General features: G+C 36.4%; 1 protein-coding gene and 1 long non-coding RNA gene across 2 annotated transcripts in view; one reads left to right on the top strand and one right to left on the bottom strand.

Annotated features, from left to right (window-relative positions):
- The first annotated feature begins 4,905 nt into the window (after positions 1 to 4,905).
- Positions 4,906 to 19,292, top strand: part of ALDH1A1 (aldehyde dehydrogenase 1 family member A1) — a 54,285-nt gene continuing 39,898 nt past the window's right edge. The window contains exon 1 of the mRNA XM_021064911.2: positions 4,906 to 5,024. Within this exon, the coding sequence (XP_020920570.1) occupies positions 4,959 to 5,024 (66 nt within the window). The 5' untranslated portion in view covers positions 4,906 to 4,958. The remainder of the gene's footprint in view (positions 5,025 to 19,292) is intronic.
- The window catches only part of LOC110255694 (uncharacterized), a 94,164-nt gene continuing 82,668 nt past the window's right edge, over positions 7,797 to 19,292 (bottom strand). The window contains exon 4 of the long non-coding RNA XR_014841787.1: positions 7,797 to 9,146. This is a non-coding gene — a long non-coding RNA (uncharacterized LOC110255694). The remainder of the gene's footprint in view (positions 9,147 to 19,292) is intronic.

Genomic DNA, 19,292 nt, shown 5'->3' with positions numbered 1-19,292 from the left:
TAAATTCAGTACACCAGAAATGACACTGAAATAAAAATGCAGCTGTTTAGCTTTCCAAATGCTGAGGCGAAGGTCAAAGGCAAATTGCAGATTTTGCTCAGATACTAAGAGTGAAGCACAATTTCTTAGCATTCCTACAAACAGCACACAGGTTTATAACTTCTTTCTTACTAATTTTTAATATATCACAAAAATTCTTCAAATATTTGTTAACTTTTTTTGCTAACCAATGATTTATCTAACCATTTGGTATTTTTAAAATTTTATAAATAATATTGTATTAGAGATACTTGTTCAGAATTTATACGTATTTGATTGTTTCCTTAAAGTAAACTTCTAGAAAGAGAATAACCAGATCAAGGGTAGCATATTTTTAATATTTTAATACAATTTTCCAAGTGTTATTAAGCTCTGAGAAATACTATAGGCAAAGGTCCATTTCTCTGCACCTTTACACGTATCTGGATTGGATTTAAAAAAAGTGCTCTCTGACTCTAAGAAATACTAACTTGTTGCTGTGTATTTCGCACTTATGTTTATTGGAGAACATTTGGGTGGGGAGTACTCCCTAGGAAACTTTCTTTACATATAACTACAATTTAATTCACCTGCCAGATTAACTTGCATCTCTGAATTTCCTTTGTAAAAATATTCTGACTGTGTAAACTTCTTACACGTTCAAAATCAGGGAAAAAAGATTGTATGGTATTAGATGTTAAGATTCTGGTCAACCAGGGTGAAGAAAAGGGAAACAGTGACAGAGGATGTACAAACGGCTGTGGGGTTCTGAGAGTGTTCTATTCTTTGACCCCAGTGGTTGTTACTTGGTTTTATTCCTTTCATGATTCTTTGTTGAGATGTACACTTATGACTTTTGCAGTTTTCTATAGGTGATTTGACTTAAATTTTTTTAAATTAAAACAAATAAATCAAAATAGAAAAAAAATATGTCTACACACTCAGTTTCAGGCACAATCTCCTCTGCATACCGAAAGTCAAATTTCTTTGCTCCAAAATCTGGTCATTTGCATGAACCTAGAATTTCAATGACATGATTGAATTAAGTATCATTTAAGTTGTTGATTTGACAGGAGGAAAGGGAAAGTGATTTCTGTGAAAACTAAACTGAGTGTTGTGCAAACACTGAATCTGGTCAAATTATTAAACACATGGGCTATTATATAACCTGCACATAAGACAAGTGTAAAAAAAATGAAAAAATATATCAAAATCTCAAAGTAGTGTACATTAAGATTGCCTCAAAGATGTCTTTAATGTCTTTAAATTCTTTCTGTACTTTAAGGAAACAAAAAAAATGTAAACACAATTTATGCAAGGTTATTTCAAATCCTAGCAGCATACCCAGTTCTAAGAAATAATTTTGGCCCATGAAGTTTAGCAAAGACCTGTTTAACCTAAAATAATTGTTTTATGGAGGCTTTAACTACTTTTTCTTTTATTGACCCTATTAATTAGTTCATGTCTTAATTGTACCAGATAAGAGAGGCATCTGCCATATCATAGTAACACAAGGCAAAGAGAAAACAACAAGCGGATATGTGAGGCTTTAACTACTTTTTCTTTTATTGACCCTATTAATTAGTTCATGTCTTAATTGTATCAGATAAGAGAGGCATCTGCCATATCTTAGTAACACAAGGCAAAGAGAAAACAACAAGCGGATATGTGAGGAACAGAAGAAATCAGAGGTAAAGAAGTTTTGCTAATTGGAGAAGAATGGCAGATGAACAAAAATTATGTTCACAATATGTTCACAAACTCAAATGCTCCTTTCATCTCCATTTTTAATAATGATTTGCCAACCAAGCATAGATCCTATCATCATACATAAGATCCATGTTATCCAAATGGGCATAAGAACCATGTGGTGTCTGCTGAAACTGCAGTGATCAGAAGCAAAGGGATATGTCCATTGCTGGGTTAACTGACCATCAGACTCACCCAGCCATGCTGAAGGCAACACTGTAGAGTCAGGGACACAGATGTCACTAAGCAAAAGAAGTTTTGCTCCAAAAAAAATCGATCCTGGATTTTGAAATCAGAAAGCGTGAAAATTAGCTATTTTTTAAAATTTCCAGCATAAAATTAGGTTTATTAAATGTGAATGGTTTTTATTCCAGTTATTCATGTAAGTGGAAGAAGGTTAGACTCCATTAGTTTTTTAAGGACTGAGGTTTGAATGGAGTTCTACAGAGACTCCTCATAAAGTGAGACAGCAATTTCAGCAATGGTTGAAGACCTTGGAATCCATTTCTTAGAATAATACATTTCTGGAATAATAGTTTTCACAAAGGGCTGGAAGAGGTCAGATTCAAAAGAAAAACTATCTTCCTCTTTCCCCCCTCACTGTCATGTTTACGTGTGTGTGTATTTAATTTAACTTGTCTCTAAGAAGGAAAGATAAAGCATCCTTTGTCTATTACTCCTAAGTTCAAGTTCCAGCCCCTCCTCTACCATAGAATCCTTGCAAAATATACAAATATACTTTGTATATAAAAATATACAAGCTGGGGTCCAGTCTTAAAGTTGGCCTTCTTGGCCCCTGTGCTCTCATCTTTGTAAGGGAGGGAAGTGATCACCAAGGCCTTGCACCCACACAACCACTCCCAAGAATATACTATTCTATAAGACAAACTCCAGGGGCAGGTTGATACTTACTTTAGAAATGTGTATCTCAGACCCTGTGGTTTTTGGACAGAAAAGATCTGCCCTTCAATTAAGATTAAGGTTGGAAAGTTCCTGATACTCTGATCACAAGGCTTTACTCACAGGACATACTTGGTAAATGTTAAAATTAAATGGGCAGGTGTGGTAACCTGTTTCCAAAGCTGGTCCTTTTACCTAAGTTCAGTAAGGTCTGGCATAAAGGGACATGCTCTTATGTAAATATTCAATAAAATATGATTAAGGATGAGCATATAAACAGCAGATGACACACCAAGTGTGTTATGAAGCTTTGAGCTTTCATTGCCTAGACATCAAATAAACCAGTGTTTGACTCCACAAACAACTGCAAAGCTGAGAGCAGAAGAAAGCAGCAAAACACAGCTGTCTGGGCCTGGCCAGAGTACCACACTGCAAGTTATGTAACAGCTGTTGTGTAATTGTGCATTTAACTCAAAACACATTTTTAAAAGAGAAAATAATTATGTTTTCCAAAAAGAATGAAATTGAGAGAGAGAGAGAGAAGGAAAAAGAGAGAGAGAGAAATGATGAAATAACACAAAAGTTTCTATCTGGCCTTCCTGCGTGAGGCACAGAGGAGGGAGGGACCTTGGGGATGGTCGTCTTAAAATCTAGGAACTTGGCACGTGAGCCAGATATGGCCTGCCTACTGTTTTGGTAAATAAAATTGTATCTCAAAACACCTACACTCATTAATGTATCTTTTGTCTGTCATTTCTTTCATACAGTTGAGTAAATTACAATGGAAACCATCTGGTCTAGAAAGCAGAAAATGTTATCTATCTCCTTATAGGAAAAAGTTGTCAACCCCCATCTTAGATGAGTAAAAGCCTAAGCTTAAGTGCCTATGAGGGTGACCATTCAGGAAAAGCAGAAGAGGTGATTCTCAAACCCATCTGGGAATTCTCTTATGGCGAGGAGGGCAAGGAGAATAAATAGGAGTAACAGCCAGGGTTTCGCTGTCAAACTGGCCTGAAGTGAAATCTTGGCCTTGTACTTATTAGATCTATGATCATAAGCAAGCTGCTTAATCTCTTCATATCTTTAAAGTGGGAAACAAAGTGAGGATGGAAAAAAAAAAGGTAAGATTCCTGCACCTGATTTGGAGTCACTATTCAAAAATCCTTAGCTTCCCTACTTAAACCCCATATTTGGAGGAGCTGGTATTTTTCAACAAAATAGTAATTGTTGTTCTTAAATTCTTAGTAACCAGTTAAGAGCAACCAAAGTTTTCTATCTTATTCTGACTGTAACTTTCATGAGAGCTTCAATAAAATAAACTACTGTACTTAAAATGGGAGTAGTACAGTTAACTGTCTTTTTTGAATGTTCCCAACTTGAAACATTAATTTTAAGAACTTGCATTATTTGGAAGTCCTGCTTAAATTCACTCTTGGTACAATTGCCTGTTTCAATGATTGACAAATATCAGCCAACTTCCAAAACCAGAGGTTACTTTCATTTTAAATGTGTTTTAACAGACAATATTGCCATATAGCTATTGTGGTGATTGTGTGCCACAATGCAGTCTGAGTTCCCTAAAAATCCTGCTGACTCTTCTGTTCCCCTATATAAAGATGATTTAGAGCTCCAGAAATCCTAGTAGGTCTACTTACCAAGCACTGAAAATATATTTGACTGGTGTGATTTTTTTAAAGCAAACCTCAGGTAGGGTCTCTAAAAAGGGTCTTTCTTCACCAAACTGCACCCTGGTTTTCTGGGGCACGGACGGATCCACTGACAGCATTGCCCTGAAGACACCTGGACAGGGTCCTCTCCTCACTAGCTTCTGCTAACAACAAATGCCCTTTGAGTTTCTTTTTCAATCCTCAAATACTCTGATTCCAAGTCTGTCAGAGAACAGAAAGTTTTACAGTAGCATAAGAAGAGTGAAAAGCCAAAAATATAATAACTGGCCTTAGTGGCCAGAGCAGCTGTGATTCATATCCTTATCACAGGTTTCGGCTTTGTAAATTAATTCGTCTGCAAATAGTGCCTTGTCTCCAGATGCAGCGTCAATGCTGGAGCACTGGTTTCTTAAGGATTTAAGTTTAAAGTCAAGGGCTTCCTGCCCTAGGTGTTACAAATAAGTAGTGTCGTTTTCTTTTTGCTCCGAGTTTGTTCATCCAATCATATCCCAGTATGCAAATAAACCTTAGCCCATGCACATAAAAAGGAACAAATAAAGCTAAGTGCTCTATCAGAACCAATTCGCTGAGCCTGTCACCTGTATTACAGGAGCTGAACCAGAAATGTCGTCCTCAGCCATGCCAGACATACCTGTCCCACTGACCAATTTGAAGTTTCAATATACTAAGGTTAGTACAACTTTTATTTGCTGCTTTGCATCAGGTTTATAAAAACTACATTTATTTAAAGCATAAAAGGTCAATTTAAGCAAACTTGTGTAAAGAGCCCTTTGCAAATATAAAAATAAAAGGCTTGCAAAATGCAGGTGTGGGTTTAGTGTATTGATCAAATAATGAATTCTAAATTGTAGCAGGCAAATTTTCATAAATTTATTTCTTAAAATATTTCTAAGTGAAAGGAATTATCTTTGGTGTATAAGGTCCTTGTGCTAGGATTCAGGGGACTTTACCAAGCAGTTCTATTAACTTTCAGCAGAACCCAGCATGTTTAAGAGAGACGAATACTACAGAAACGGACTGGAAACAGACAAATGGGAAATGATTTTTTTTAAGTAAAAAAAAAAAAAAAAAAAGGAGAAACAGCATGCTTAAGTAAAACAGAGCATTACTGAAGTAACATAATTTTTCTATATGCAAATGAGTATCAAAACTGAAAGACCTGAATCTGATAATTGGATGAAGGAAAACTCCAGTTACAAAAAACTTCATGGGACTTGCATTATTTAGCATATTTGGAAAAAGAAAGCATCCTTATTTATTTCTTCAGCCAAATCTGCTGCCATTGGAGCGATGCATAATTGTTAACTGATAAATATTTAGAGAAACAAGAGCAGGAGCCAGATCCAGACTTAAAAATTCACAGCTAGGGAGAAATGGATCTTATTTGAATCGCTCAAGAGTACCTCTGAACTTTGCCTGTTTCACACTGTTGCATTCCTGCTTTCCAGTCAGAGCCTAGAACTCCCAAAGAAACAAGTAAAACAAACAAAACTAATCTAACCAAAATCACTTAAAAAGTGAGTTTTATGGTGTGATACAGAAAGGAAGGTAAGAAAGGAACCATTCCAACTCAGGGATAGCCATTTTGCTTTCTGAATTAACCAATGAAAAACTAAAAGCATTATCATTTAATGATAAAGTAAAAACCCCACTATTATTAATTTGTTTCCTTACTCGTAACCATGGATGATTTTCATAAGCACAACAAATGAGGAAGTTGTTCAGCTAACTGGCTCTTTTCCATAGAAAAATATCTGCAGAGATCAGACAGTGCCTTTAACATGGTCGACCAATAGCTACAAAGTTTATTAAAGTATTGTTTTCACAAGGTTTTATTAAAAGGGAAATTTTTTCCATTTGATTTTATTCAACATGGGAACATGAAAAATGTGATGAGTTCATACACTTCAAAAATGTTGCACTTGGCAAAAGTTTGCCCAAAAGATAACAAAACTCCAATTTTTCCAACTTTCTTATTCTAAGTTTGTCATTCACAAGAAATTTTAACCAAAAGGAAGCAAATTTTAAAATGCATTCATTTCATAAAGATCAAACCCATTGGCAATGACTGAATTATCCCACTGCTATTATTACTGAGTCTTTTTTTTCTATGATACCACCCGAAAAGATATTTTGGTAGTCTGAATGTCACATTTTTTTAAAATTTGATTTGCAGAAGTTTTCAGTTTTCCTTGTGTTAGAATTTCCTGGAAGCTCTAGTACAAAGTATTCTTTCTACTGAATGAAGCTACTCTTAGTAATTAAACATAGGGAAAAAACAGTAGTAGACAAATGAGACAGTCCTTAAAATCTACCATACAGACACTGATCTAGAGATTCTTTAATACAGGGAGATAATTTTAAGATTAAAATCTCCAGTTCACTTAAAAGTCATTACACAAGAACACCCTCTAGGGAAGCTAACTGATCTAAGTGTTCAAAAGAAGTCAAGACTCCAAGAGCAGGAATTTGCTCTTGTGTATAAGAACTTTTCTGAGTAAAAATACCCAGTGCAAGTCAGTGAATTTTGATTGCTCATACATCTTCTCTATAAATCTGTTCTGCTCAGATAGCATTTTATTGTCTGATTTATTAGTTACAGCATTTTCACACTTGGAAGGACACCAGTTATGTATGTAATTAAATCTAAATGGGTGAGCTTTTTCAAATGCCTTTGCATTTTCTTTTTACTGTGCCTCACTGAAGAATTGTATTGGATTTGCACTTATAAGAGAAGTTGCAAAATGATGGCTATTAACTAAGTTTCCTGGTTGCAAACCAAATAAGCAAGGATTTTATAGTGTCTGAGAAATTACCTTCTACGGCTAGCCCCTAAACTCCACTATTTAAGTGTCCATCTTTATTATCACTAGTATATATTGGTTGTGGTGGCAAAGCGGAGGGAAGAGACAAGGCTGAGTAACAAAAAGTTATTACAATTATAGAAGAGCTACATATTCTTAAGCTTGAGACTGTTTCTCATCTAAACAAAAGAAGTCACTGATATATGACTTTTATGACTTATTTCCTAGTACAGTCTGATTATTTTTTAAGGTGCATAAAACAGAGACTGGAGTTTGAGAAATACTTTCTAAAATGATACAAAAGGTCTTTGAATTTCAACCTCAATAACATCATTATAAATCCACATAAACTCAGATTCCATCTCTATCCTCCTTTTCCCCCTTTCTAATTCTGAACAAACCCTACATCTGCCAACACCTCCGTTTTATTGAGCTTTAAATGATGATCACATAAATTGAAAATTATGCGATCTTTGGACAAACTACATTAGCTCTCTTCTGCCCCTCTTTCCTTACATGTAAAATGGGAGTTTTCTGAGGTAAAAGAAAGTATTAAATGAGTTTAACGCATATAAAAGCACTTGAAATACCACCTGGTACATGGGAAGTGACTGATTAACATTAGCTATGCTACTTCTTTTTGTTTTTTGGAATTCTTTCCAATTTTCCAGAACCTTTTTTTTATTCAACCTTTCCTAGACCTATTTCCCACAAGTTTTCCTCTCATCTCATTCTTTTCTCGTAGTTTTCTGTCACTCTTTCTTGCACAGTCATGCCCCACCTGACAAAGATTGCATTGGAGCAAAGTTTCAAGGGTTTATCTGGGATTTCGGGGATCAAGAACTTTCTCTTACAGGATCTGATAACTTTGTTTTCCATTCTCCCTTCACAACACTGTTGTCTATCTTTAAAAAAAAAAAAAAAAAGACAAATAGAAAATTCAAGAAGAAAGCTTTCTCAGACAGGATTCAAACCCCAAAATATTTAGCTTAATTCAAATGTAACTCACTGAGTAATAATTCATTCATACTAGAAAAGATCTTCAGCTAATGACATCTCACACACACATACCCGCACAGGAAATACTGTAGTTAAGATTCACTGTGTTTACTCTGTGCCGATAACTGTTTAAGTTCTTTACAATGATGTTATTTACTCCTTACAATAACCTTACAAGGACGTAACTAGTCCCATTTTGTAAATGAGGAGACTGAAGAAGAGAGTGGCTAAGTTACTTGCCTTAAGCTACACAGCTAGCAAATGACAAAGCTAGACTTGGAAAGTTGTCAGTCTCAGCTATCACACCAACAAATGACTTGTCCAAGACAAAAATCACTTCTTTGGGACATGAAGTTGCTGGCATCCTGTTTTATCTTCCTCATTCTTTCATTTGTCCATTCCTTATTATTGGAGGGACATGCCATGAGCCTTCCTAGTTATTTCTAGTTGTCCCCAGGACAACAAGAGGAAATTTGCCACCAACATAGAAAAAGAGGAGAACAGTAAGAAAGACTGGAAACAGACTTTCTGCTTTGATGGAAAAGGTGGAGTTTGGAGTGAGGCCATAACACAGAGAACTTTGACCGCAGTGTGCAATTTCTTCAACTCTCAGGGAACAACAAATGTTGATTGGAAGAGGAGATACTTTCCCAGATTTCTGATATTACTGCTTAAGATATCTGCATTAAAGATGTATTTTTAATAAAGATTATGAACTATTGCGTACTATATGCTGGGTACAATTTAAAGTGCTGTTTTTCATCATTATATCCCTTTAAATTCTTACAGCAAACAAATTCAGGCCATATGCATTTCCAAATACCCCACGCTTTCACCCTCTTCACTCATTTCTCCTTTTTCTCATTTTTCTCTTCCTTTCTCCCCTCTTCTCTTCCCTTTAGCAGATCACTGAATGACAGTTCTGTGCTAGGCCTTATGATGTAAGAAGGCTAGTATGTTTCTTGCCTCATGGTGCTTATATATATTCCTGGAGGGTATGTGGGGTTGGGGTGGGAAAAAAACAAGCAAGTTAACACTTTACTCACAAAGTATGGTAAATGCTAAAAAAGATGACAATGGAAAGCTGAGACAATGTGAGGGGAACAGATTACTTTTGATGAGGTTAGGGAAAGTCTCTTTAAGGAGGGGATGGTTAAGGGGAGCAAGAGGGAGGCAGAACATAAGGTGGCCACAGAAAGTGGGGAAACAAAGACCCAGAGATAATAGCATGTGCAAGAACATATGCAGACAAGAGCTTGGTATTTTCAAAGAACTATCCAAAGGCAAACATGGCTGTAATAAAGTGAGGAAGAGAGAGCATGGATGAGACTGGAGAAAGAGGTTGCAGCCCAACTGCCTGATTTATTTCATTTGAAGGAATCTACTGAGGGGTACTTAAAACTGGACAGGACTTATGTTTAAGACAAAGCTGATTGTGCAGTGGCACTGCTTTCATTTGAGAAATCATTTTATCTCCCTTCTGAATGAAGCAATATTTTGTTTTCTCTTGGCTTGGAAGCAGCTGAACAAATAGCTGGATGGCTGCAAGGTGCAATGGTTTAACAAGATAAACCAGGCCTCAATTTTCAGCTCTTCTACTTATTTAATGATGTGACCTTGGCCAAGTTTCTCATCTACTTTAGTTTCAGTTCCCTTGTCTGTAAATTGGGAATAATAATGACTATCTTGGAAAGTGGCTGTGAGAATTAAGTGAGGTACTTTGTGGAAAATGTCCAGCACTTATTATTAGTTCCTTGATCCAGGCTCTCTTTAACCCTCTCCTTCCCAAGATGACTTCTAGAATTCTAAAAATTTTTAGTTGCCAATGTTAGTGGAACAAATACTTGTGATATTTGTCACAGTTCTGACTATATTCATCTATTGATCTCATATGAAGTTCACAATTCACCACCTGAATGGGTTAGGAAAAATGTTACTTGTATCCAATTTTAAAGCTGAGGACCTTGATTGAGCTCATACAGCTTAAGTGACTTGCTAAAGATCGCACAGCTTTTAAGAGTCAAAGCTGGATTATGAATCTTCTCATTTCAGATCTGATTCTCTTTCATGTGATTTAATTTTTTTCCTAAACATTAAAAATTGTAGTACTTGGACTACCTGTAACAAGGCTTTCACACCTATTACTTAATTTGTTATTATTCTTTCCTGCTCTGATAAAGAGAATGAAAATTTGGATGATAAGAGATGATTTAGACACTAAATCCCTAAACAGGTGGACCAATAGAAGGAAGATATTTTAGAGCAGTATATCTCAAATTTGAATGTGCAAGCAAATCACTCAGGAACCAGGTTGAAATGCAGATCTGATGCCATAGGTCTGAAGTGAGGTATGGGATTCTGCATTTCTAAAAGACTTCCAGGCTTTGCTGATGCTGCTCAAAGTATGGTCTGTTGACCACAGCAACTAACTGTCTACAAGTTTAGGGTCAGCCTTAGAACTTTACCTTCAGTAGTCACCATCTAATTACTTAGGAACCTCACTTCCTGATTTTTCTGGAAACTCACTCATAACCAGCCAGGTCAGAGGCACTTACCTTCTCCTTCTGAGAAAGTACCCAAGTCCAGCAAGAACTAGATCATGGCCACAAACCAGTGAGAGAACCAACTATTCATTCTGTTCCCAGGAGATAAACATTCTCTAAGAATGCAATATTTTAGCTCATCTCTGAAGACAGTCTTGTTTTGTTCTATAACGTCTGCCTGCCCATAAGAAAATCTAATCAACAAAAATCCTGAAGTAAATAGCACATACCCTAAAAGAGGATGTTATCCCATTTTATAAGGACTTTCAGAGTACTGTTCTTATGATTTCTGTAAACTGGACTTCACCTAATGAATTTGTCATTAACTACTTTGCCATAATGAGGGGGCTGGGTGAGTTTTGAAGAGTACAAGAAATAACTCCTTTGAGGCACAACCCAGAGTTAGATTAATGTCTCTGAAATGGCATGGGTAATCTATAGGATGATATAATACAGATTAACATAAAAGAAACCTCATGGGAATACAGGCATTGATAAAATGGCAATAAACTTGTCTCAAAAAGCAATTTATCTGGCTTGGGGTGGTGATGGTGGTGGTAGTTTAGGTTTTCACGATGCTATTATAATTGTGGCTGAATGCATTATACATTTACTGGATCTAAGTGGCAACACAGAACCATGTTCAAAAGAACATGAGGAGTTCCCGTCATGGCTCAGTGGTTAACGAATCCGACTAGGAACAATGAGGTAGCAGGTTCCATCCCTGGCCTAGCTCAGTGGGTCAACAGTCCGGCATTGCCGTGAGCTGTGGTGTAGGTTTCAGATGAGGCTCAGATCCCGCGTTGCTGTGGCTCTGGTGTAGGTCCGCGGCTACAGCTCTGATTAGACCCCTAGCCTGGGAACCTCCATATGCTGCAGAAGCAGCCCTAGAAATGGCAAAAAGACAAAAAAAAAAAAAAAAGACAAAAAAAAAAAGAACACGAGAAATATTGCTTCATAATTAAACATTTAATTAAGAGCCACTGCTAGTAAACAAATCAGAAAAAGGAAATATTTATGTAAATCTGAATTTCACCACATTTATATATTTTGAGCATGTGGGCAGGCATGCGTGCATGTGTGTGTGTGTGTGTGTGTGTGTGTGTGTGTGTGTTTGTCTGTTGAAAGTTCCCACAAAAACTGGCATTGCTTGCAAGGTGTGTAAAATGCTGCTAATACTTGGCTTTCTAATATTATAATATCTCTACCTGATGCCTTTGTTGTGATGTTAGAGTTATTAATGAAAATTTCTTGGCTGGGAATCTACACAAATATCACAGTTCTCAAAAATTTCCCTGGGAGTTCCCATTGTGGTGCAGTGGAAATGAATCCAACTAGGAAACATGAGGTTGCAGGTTCAATCCTTGGCCTTGCTCAGCTCAGTGGGTTAAGGATCCAGCGTTGCCGTGAGCTGTGGTGTATGTTGCATATGTGGCTTGGATCCCAAACTGCTGTGGCTCTAGCCTAGGCCAGCGGCGACAGTTCTGATTTGACTCCTATCCTGGCAACCTCCATATGCCACGGGTGCGGCCCTAAAAAGCAAAAAAAACTCAAAAAAAATAAAAAATACTTTGCCTAGACATCTATCTTCCCCACCCAGATCCCACTGATGATTTCCACTGCTCTCCCAATGCTTTTTCAGAAGTCAAATGAATTCAAACATCAAACTGAATTATGGTCTACATTTGGTACTTTCTTTAGATGGAAGAAGGCAATTATATTGTTGGTTCTTGATATTGTTAAATATTAAATATACATAGAACTTTCTAGTGCTTCTGCATGGTGTGTGGAAATTGTTAGCAAGTATTTGTCTCATCTGTAGGACAAAACAAAGGTGTAGCTCGAAACAAATGCTCTAGCATCTTTTCTTTTCCCCTGATTGAGTTGAAAGGCTGAAAGAAATTTTCAAACAAGAAAGAGTATGCACTTATGTTACTGAAGTCAGACTTTAATATAAAACAGAAATGAAAGGAAAATTTTATTTCTCCTACTTTTGTTTTGGTCACCCTCTCTTTTTGTTTTCATTCTTTTGACTACAGTTAAATATTTTCTTCCCCTCTGTTATTTCCTCCTTAATTTCCTTTTAGATTTTTTTTTTTTTTTTTTGAGTCTTAACATTTTGCTTTGTTGCCTCAGGGTTTGGGTTAAAAGTAATTGCCAGAGATTTAGCTTTGATTCTTTTCAATGTTTAACACTCCCACCTGACTTTTGTTCAGTCTTTCTCTCTTATTATTTAACCCCCGTCTTGTTCTTTCTCCCTGACCGCACTCCCCACCTTCATGGTCTTTGGTACTTTGTCAGTTTCTAATGCTGAGAGACAATTTATACATTTACATCATCCATCACTTCCTATACATTTACAATAGCATCCATCATTTCACACGCTGAGACCTAGGCTCTCAGGTTTGGAATTTCACACAAGTGACATAAAATGAGAGTCTCATCAACCTTCCTCTCTCTTGGCATGACTTAAAAGAAATTCTTTGTGCGTTGAAAATGTGATCTGCTAAAAATCTCTGTGCCACCAAGAAAGCATTGCCTTTTCTTACAGGACCTGAAGCTGCTGGCCAGGTTGCAGTCCTGCAGAGATGATGCAAATTTAGGGTACCCTGGGACTGATAGGGAGTCAGGGGTTCTCCCATTTAAGCCAATGGGTTCCAAAACCTTATATCAGCAGATAAGGTTAATAGGTTTCATTTGCCTATTAGTCAAATCTAACTTGATCTAAGCCAGGCATATTTTGAGAAAAGTGCTTATTTATTTAGAAGTATAGCTTTATGCCAAACACATTAAGATATAATAACTTTTATTCAGGAAAGGCTTTTTTTTTCTCCCTTCGAAATTATGATTTATTCTTGGACACTAAACTACATTCAGGAAACAACCTGAATATCTGACATATCTAAAATTTAAAGAGTAAAAATCAATTTTTAAGTTGCTCAGCATTTCCATTGATTGCTTCCCCAAATAAAAAGCACTTGGAGTTGAAGAGTATGCATAGTCATTTATAATTTCCCATCAATACTGTGAACTTTAAGTTGATGCCTACTGTACATATGTATTATTCAAAAGTATTCTGAGCCCAAAATTAATATAGTTAACATAATGGTTAAATAGGATCCAAGAATTTTTTTTTTTTTTTTTTTTTTTTTGCTTTTATAGTATGAGCTCTTCCCCCCCTAAACTTGGTAAAGGCAAAAAGCAAAATGGAAAATGAGGTTGTCACCATGATCAGTAATCTCAACAGGCCTACAACAGGTTTTGTAATTATTATAATAAACATTCATTAGCCTGCACTTCTCCATAACATTTTATTTAACTATAACAAGGATGATTATTTGAAAACATTCAGTTACATGGTTAGCTGGAAGGTAAATATAAGCCCAATAAAATTGAAACAGGAAAAAAAAAAAAAAAGATGATTAAGGTAGTTACTACCAGTAAATTCTCCATAGCTATGGGGAATAAAAGGATGGTACAATGCTTGACTCTTTCATCTCATTATCTGTGCTGAGTTCCGTTTTTATGAGAGAATGCATATCATTCATAATTTGCAAACTATACTGCTACACCACTCTAAAGCCTTAAGATCTCATGCCCAGTCTGTTAAAATGGTCTCCATCCTAATCCCCTGGACTCCATTTGTTCTACCTCACATCCATTTGGGGTACATTAAATTCAGTGTTCCTAAAGCATCCATTTGATCCTGTCACTCCCTTATGATATCCAAAATAGATTCTGAACTTCTCCCTTGGTTATCAAGATCCACCACAAACTGGCTTCATTTTCATGGTTGGAATTTATCTATAACTTGTCTTCACTGGTACTCTCTGTTTGGGGCTGATCTCTCCACTGTGTTCCAAACGGTCCAATAGGGTTCCCTCGCTCTGCTCATGGTTTTCTTTCCGGCTAGAAAATCAATCCTACCTTTCAAGGTTGCATTCTTCCAGGCTATGTTTCTCTCTTCCATGAGTTTCAGCCTGAATTTATTGACTAGAGCACTGCTTTGGTCATCGTACTCTACAATCCTCAATTTTTTACTGGCTGACTTGATATAAATATACTCTCCTCTTAGATCATATGCCATTTGAAAGCAAAGGCCATAGCTCACGCATAGTCTGTGTTTCCAGGGTATTTCCCAGGCATCTAATCATTTTTTGACAAAAACTTTTCTGATAAAAATAAAGTGTCTATTTTGGATTAAGTGAGTGTAAGCACAAATTCAAACAAAAATTAAGTTTACAGTGTTCTCCTATATTAAAGTTTAAAACTACATAATGCAGAAGAGTTGCTGGTATAATTTGGGATCGTCTGCAACTGATCTCTTCAGTTGCCTAGAGGCTGACAGATAAACTTATGTTCTTACTTTAATTCTCATTTACAAAATATTCACTGTCTTTAATCAGAAAGAGGAGTTTTATGTTAAATTTAAATGCTAGAGTCTGATAATGAAACTAGATGGTATATAAATATTATAATGGTTCTTTTACCAAAAGATTGGTTGATGGGATTAAAATAAGTTATAATATATTGAGAGCATATTATTGAGAAGTTGAAACCACAAATTATCAAGGTAAGAGAACTTAAGTGGGAGCTGGAAAGTTTCACCACAGGCCTAACAAAATATAATGCATTCTGTATCTTGTTTTCATTAGAGTTTTGGTAAAGTTATACTGTGAAAGGCTGGAATTCTGGGCATGTGTTTAACAGGGTAAGACTTAGTTTACAGATATAAAGTTGGAGGAGACAATACTATCTTTAGGAAAGAGAAAAGGCTGAATTTGAAATTTGTGAGTGAATCTCAATCAGGTTTTCCAAGGCTGGCTAAAGAATCTAGGGCAAGTACTATGATGTTTTTAGGTTTCTATTTGTAATTTGATGAGTTGATATATGTAGATAGCTAGCTTTAATTCAAAACAGAACATTATAAGTAATTTAATAGTAGGATGCTAAAATGCTGTGTTAGAAAAGAGGAAAAAATAAAAGGTTAAATCCAATTGGACCTATTAGTGAAATCTTCATGGGGAATTGGCATTTTAAGAGTCTGAAGAGGAAAAGAAAATAGTGAAACTCTAGTCTGAGGATCAGCATGAACAAAGGTATGGAATAGAAGAGCATATAGGGTTTTAGGCAGTATAATGAGGCTCAAACAAATGGTAAATTGAGGAAACAGTGAGATAAAAAGTCGGAAAAGGATATCGGTGCCAAATCATAAGCCACTTACATTGCTGTGCTGAAACATTTGAGAATGGAAAACCGCCTAAGTGTTCTAATGAGAGGACAAAATTTGAACTGGCTTGGCTTAGAAGGATTATGGTAACAGGGTAAAAAGAAATTTCAATTAGGCAGAGGTGGTGGTGGGGCACAGGGTGAAATTTTTTTTTACAATAGTACAGAACATAGTGATACAAAAGGATAAGCAAGGATTCTGTGTGTCATTGACAGAAGAGGGAAAGTGTGTGTGGGGTGGGTGTAAAAGAGAGAGAGTATGCATGAGTAAGTTTTAGAACCTTAGTTTGAAGTGAGAGTAGCATAAAGCTAGAGGTGACAGTGAGCTGAACTTGGGACACTTAGATTAAGTTGATTCCCAGCCAAGCTTTAGGGGAAAAAATAGGAGGTAAAGGGTGAAGATGCATGAAAAGAAAAAATACTTTAATAGCAATTATAGGATTCCATAAAATGTGTTTTTGATAGAATGCTGATTCACTCCAAGAGATGTGGACCAAGTCAGTAGTTTTAATCTGTATTTATCTTTCTTCCAGTTGAACTGAGATCCCAATGTTTTTTTTTTCTTGAAGGCTAATAGAAGCTTTATGGTCTTTGTCTGTATTCCATTATCCCATCAGAGAAACAAGGACTTCCTTGATACTTCTGTCTTTCTCAAACCTCCATATATGTGTCTTTGGACATCTTTTTTTTTTTTTTTTTTTTTTTTTTTTTGGTCTTTTTGCCATTTTTTGGGCCGCTCCCTTGGCATATGGAGGTTCCCAGGCTAGGGGTCCAATCGGAGCTGTAGCTGCCGCGTCTGCAACCTACACCACAGCTCACGGCAACGCCAGATCCTTAACCCACTGAGCAAGGCCAGGGATCGAACCCAAAACCTCATGGTTCCTAGTCGGATTCATTAACCACTGAGCCATGATGGGAACTCCTGGACATCTATCTTGCCTCTTCATCTAAATTACTTTGCACCCCTCCCCCCTTTTTTTTCTCATGCTCACATCTTTGTCCTGCCAGTTCCAGGCTAGCACTACTATTCTTCTGAACTCCTCCAATACATAGGTTGTATTGGCATGAACAGGCAAATAAGGAGGTTTACCCTTCCTCATTGTTTATCAAATCAAAATATCAGCATGTACTCACATACAGAATATTACAGGTCTTGTCCCTATGTAGCTACTAGATTCTAGGTTCTTTGATTCCATTTTAAGTTACTTAATTCAAGAGTTCTTTACTGAGGTTAAGATCACAGGAGGTCTGGGATAGTGTTGACACTTTGGCTGAGATTTTTATTGTTGTTGTTCTGAGGATAAACTAGAAAAATAGACAAATATGGTCCTTGACCTTATCTTAGCTTACAGCCTAAGAGGAAAGGTGGATACTTAAAAGATGACCTTTTTAAAAAGTGGAAAATTTTATAAGAGAAGTGCAGGAGACCAGGGAAATTTTTTAAAAGTAATCTTATGAATCACAGAATATAAAATTAATTTTACTTAAGCATTTAGGGATACATGGCAAAATACACTTTATTAATTTAACAGAATTTTGAGCTAACTTTGGATACTGCACACAGAATAGCTAAGTCAGTGCAAACTCATAGGTTAATTTAAAAGACTACTTTTATTTCAAATATATACAATATAAGTGATTAAACTAGCACTATAATTATACTAAATGTATAATTTTGATAGCTGTCATTGGGGAATTTTTAAAAGCTCAGTAATTTGTAATTAGTTTATCAAAGAATTTAAAGCTTGGGGGCAGTGTTTTAATACATCCTCCCTCAGGGTTGCTCAATTAATAATTTATCTTTGAATATCAAGTAAGAGGAGGTATCTGAGTTAAGATATATAAATCCTGTGCACATGTCCCCCTTTATTTAAAACTATACATGTCAGAGTTCCCGTCATGGTGTGGTGGAAACAAATCCAACTAGGAACCGTGAGGTTGCAGGTTCAATCCCTTCCCTCGTTCAGTGGGTTAAGGATCCAGCATGAGCTGTGGTGCAGGTCGAAGACATGGCTTAGATCCCATATTGCTGTGGCTGTGGCATAGGCTGGAAGCTGTAGCTCGGATTCCACCCCTAGCCTGGGAACCTCCATATGCCAAAGGTGTGGTCCTAAGAAGCAAAAAAAAAAGCTACACATGTCAACTAGCTGTGATTTAAAATTAAACTAGTTAATGTTATAAAAATAAATCTAACAAAAAGTTGCAATACATAATATTCAACACTGTGCTTATGATTATTTTTAATTTCAACAATGAATAAGAAAAAAGGAGAATAAGCAAGAAATAATAGGATCAAAGGAGGGGAAAGAAATTCTAGCTTTTTCAGAAACAAAACATAACTTTATTCATCACAAAAGGACTACTTTTCAATGTGGCTTCATCAAATATTTTTACCCTATAAAAGATGAATGAGATATCAAAGGTCTATTAGGTTCCACAATGAAAAGCAAATTCAGGACAGCAAGTTGAAACTCAGACTTTTAAATGACATACTAACACTTCTTAATATTCCTATTATTTTAATGTGTACAGAGAACAAAATTCCGTAATTTTCTAGACCCCTCTTTTTGTCTAGATGCAGGTCAACTTCTCACAGATAGCACTAAGAAATCTAGTACCTGATTTCATGTTGGACAAATTACCTTTTTTCAAGAAAGCAGAATGAAGCCTTTATACCTTAAAAAAGTCAGTGAAAAAATGTTACTAGCGAATTTTTTTCCTAAGCAATCTTTTTATTTATTTATTTATTTTTGCCTTTTTGCCTTTTCTAGGGCCGCTCCCACGGCATATGGAGGTTCCCAGGCTAGGGGTCGAATCGGAGCTGTAGCCACCAGCCTATGCCAGAGCCACAGCAACGCGGGATCCGAGCCCCGTCTGCAACCTACACCACAGCTCACAGCAACGCCAGATCCTTAACCCAGTGAGCAAGGCCAAGGATCGAACTTGCAACCTCATGGTTCCTAGTCAGATTTGTTAACCACTGTGCCATGACGGGAACTCCAAAGCAATCTTCTTTTAAAATCCTCTCTCAGGCTACCTTTAAGACAGTAAAATAAAGGATCAGAAAATAGTCACTTATGTTACCAAGTCACCAGTAGCCTAAAATGAGTATGTTCAGAATCTGAAGTGGAAAATAGACAATGATTCATAAAAATCAAGCTCACTTAATGCCTTCTCTCTTGCCTCAAATGCATGGTTATTTCAGATAAAAGCATCTTTTTCTAGATTATTTTATCTGGTTTGTATTTTCTAGTCTTTAAATGACCTCATATCTTAATGAAATTTAAAAGTATTACTTTCCTGTGTTTATGTGTGCAGGCACGTGCACAGGCCTGTGTACATGCATGCATACATATGCGTGT

The sequence above is a fragment of the Sus scrofa genome, chromosome 1 (genome assembly GCF_054392235.1).
Source record: "Sus scrofa isolate SSC_HxYL_T2T_F1_AM1 chromosome 1, Sscrofa_HxYL_maternal_Yorkshire_Landrace_v2.0, whole genome shotgun sequence".
Lineage (NCBI taxonomy): Eukaryota > Metazoa > Chordata > Mammalia > Artiodactyla > Suidae > Sus > Sus scrofa.
Note: the sequence above shows the minus strand (reverse complement) of the source record. Positions and strands in the feature narration are given on the sequence as shown.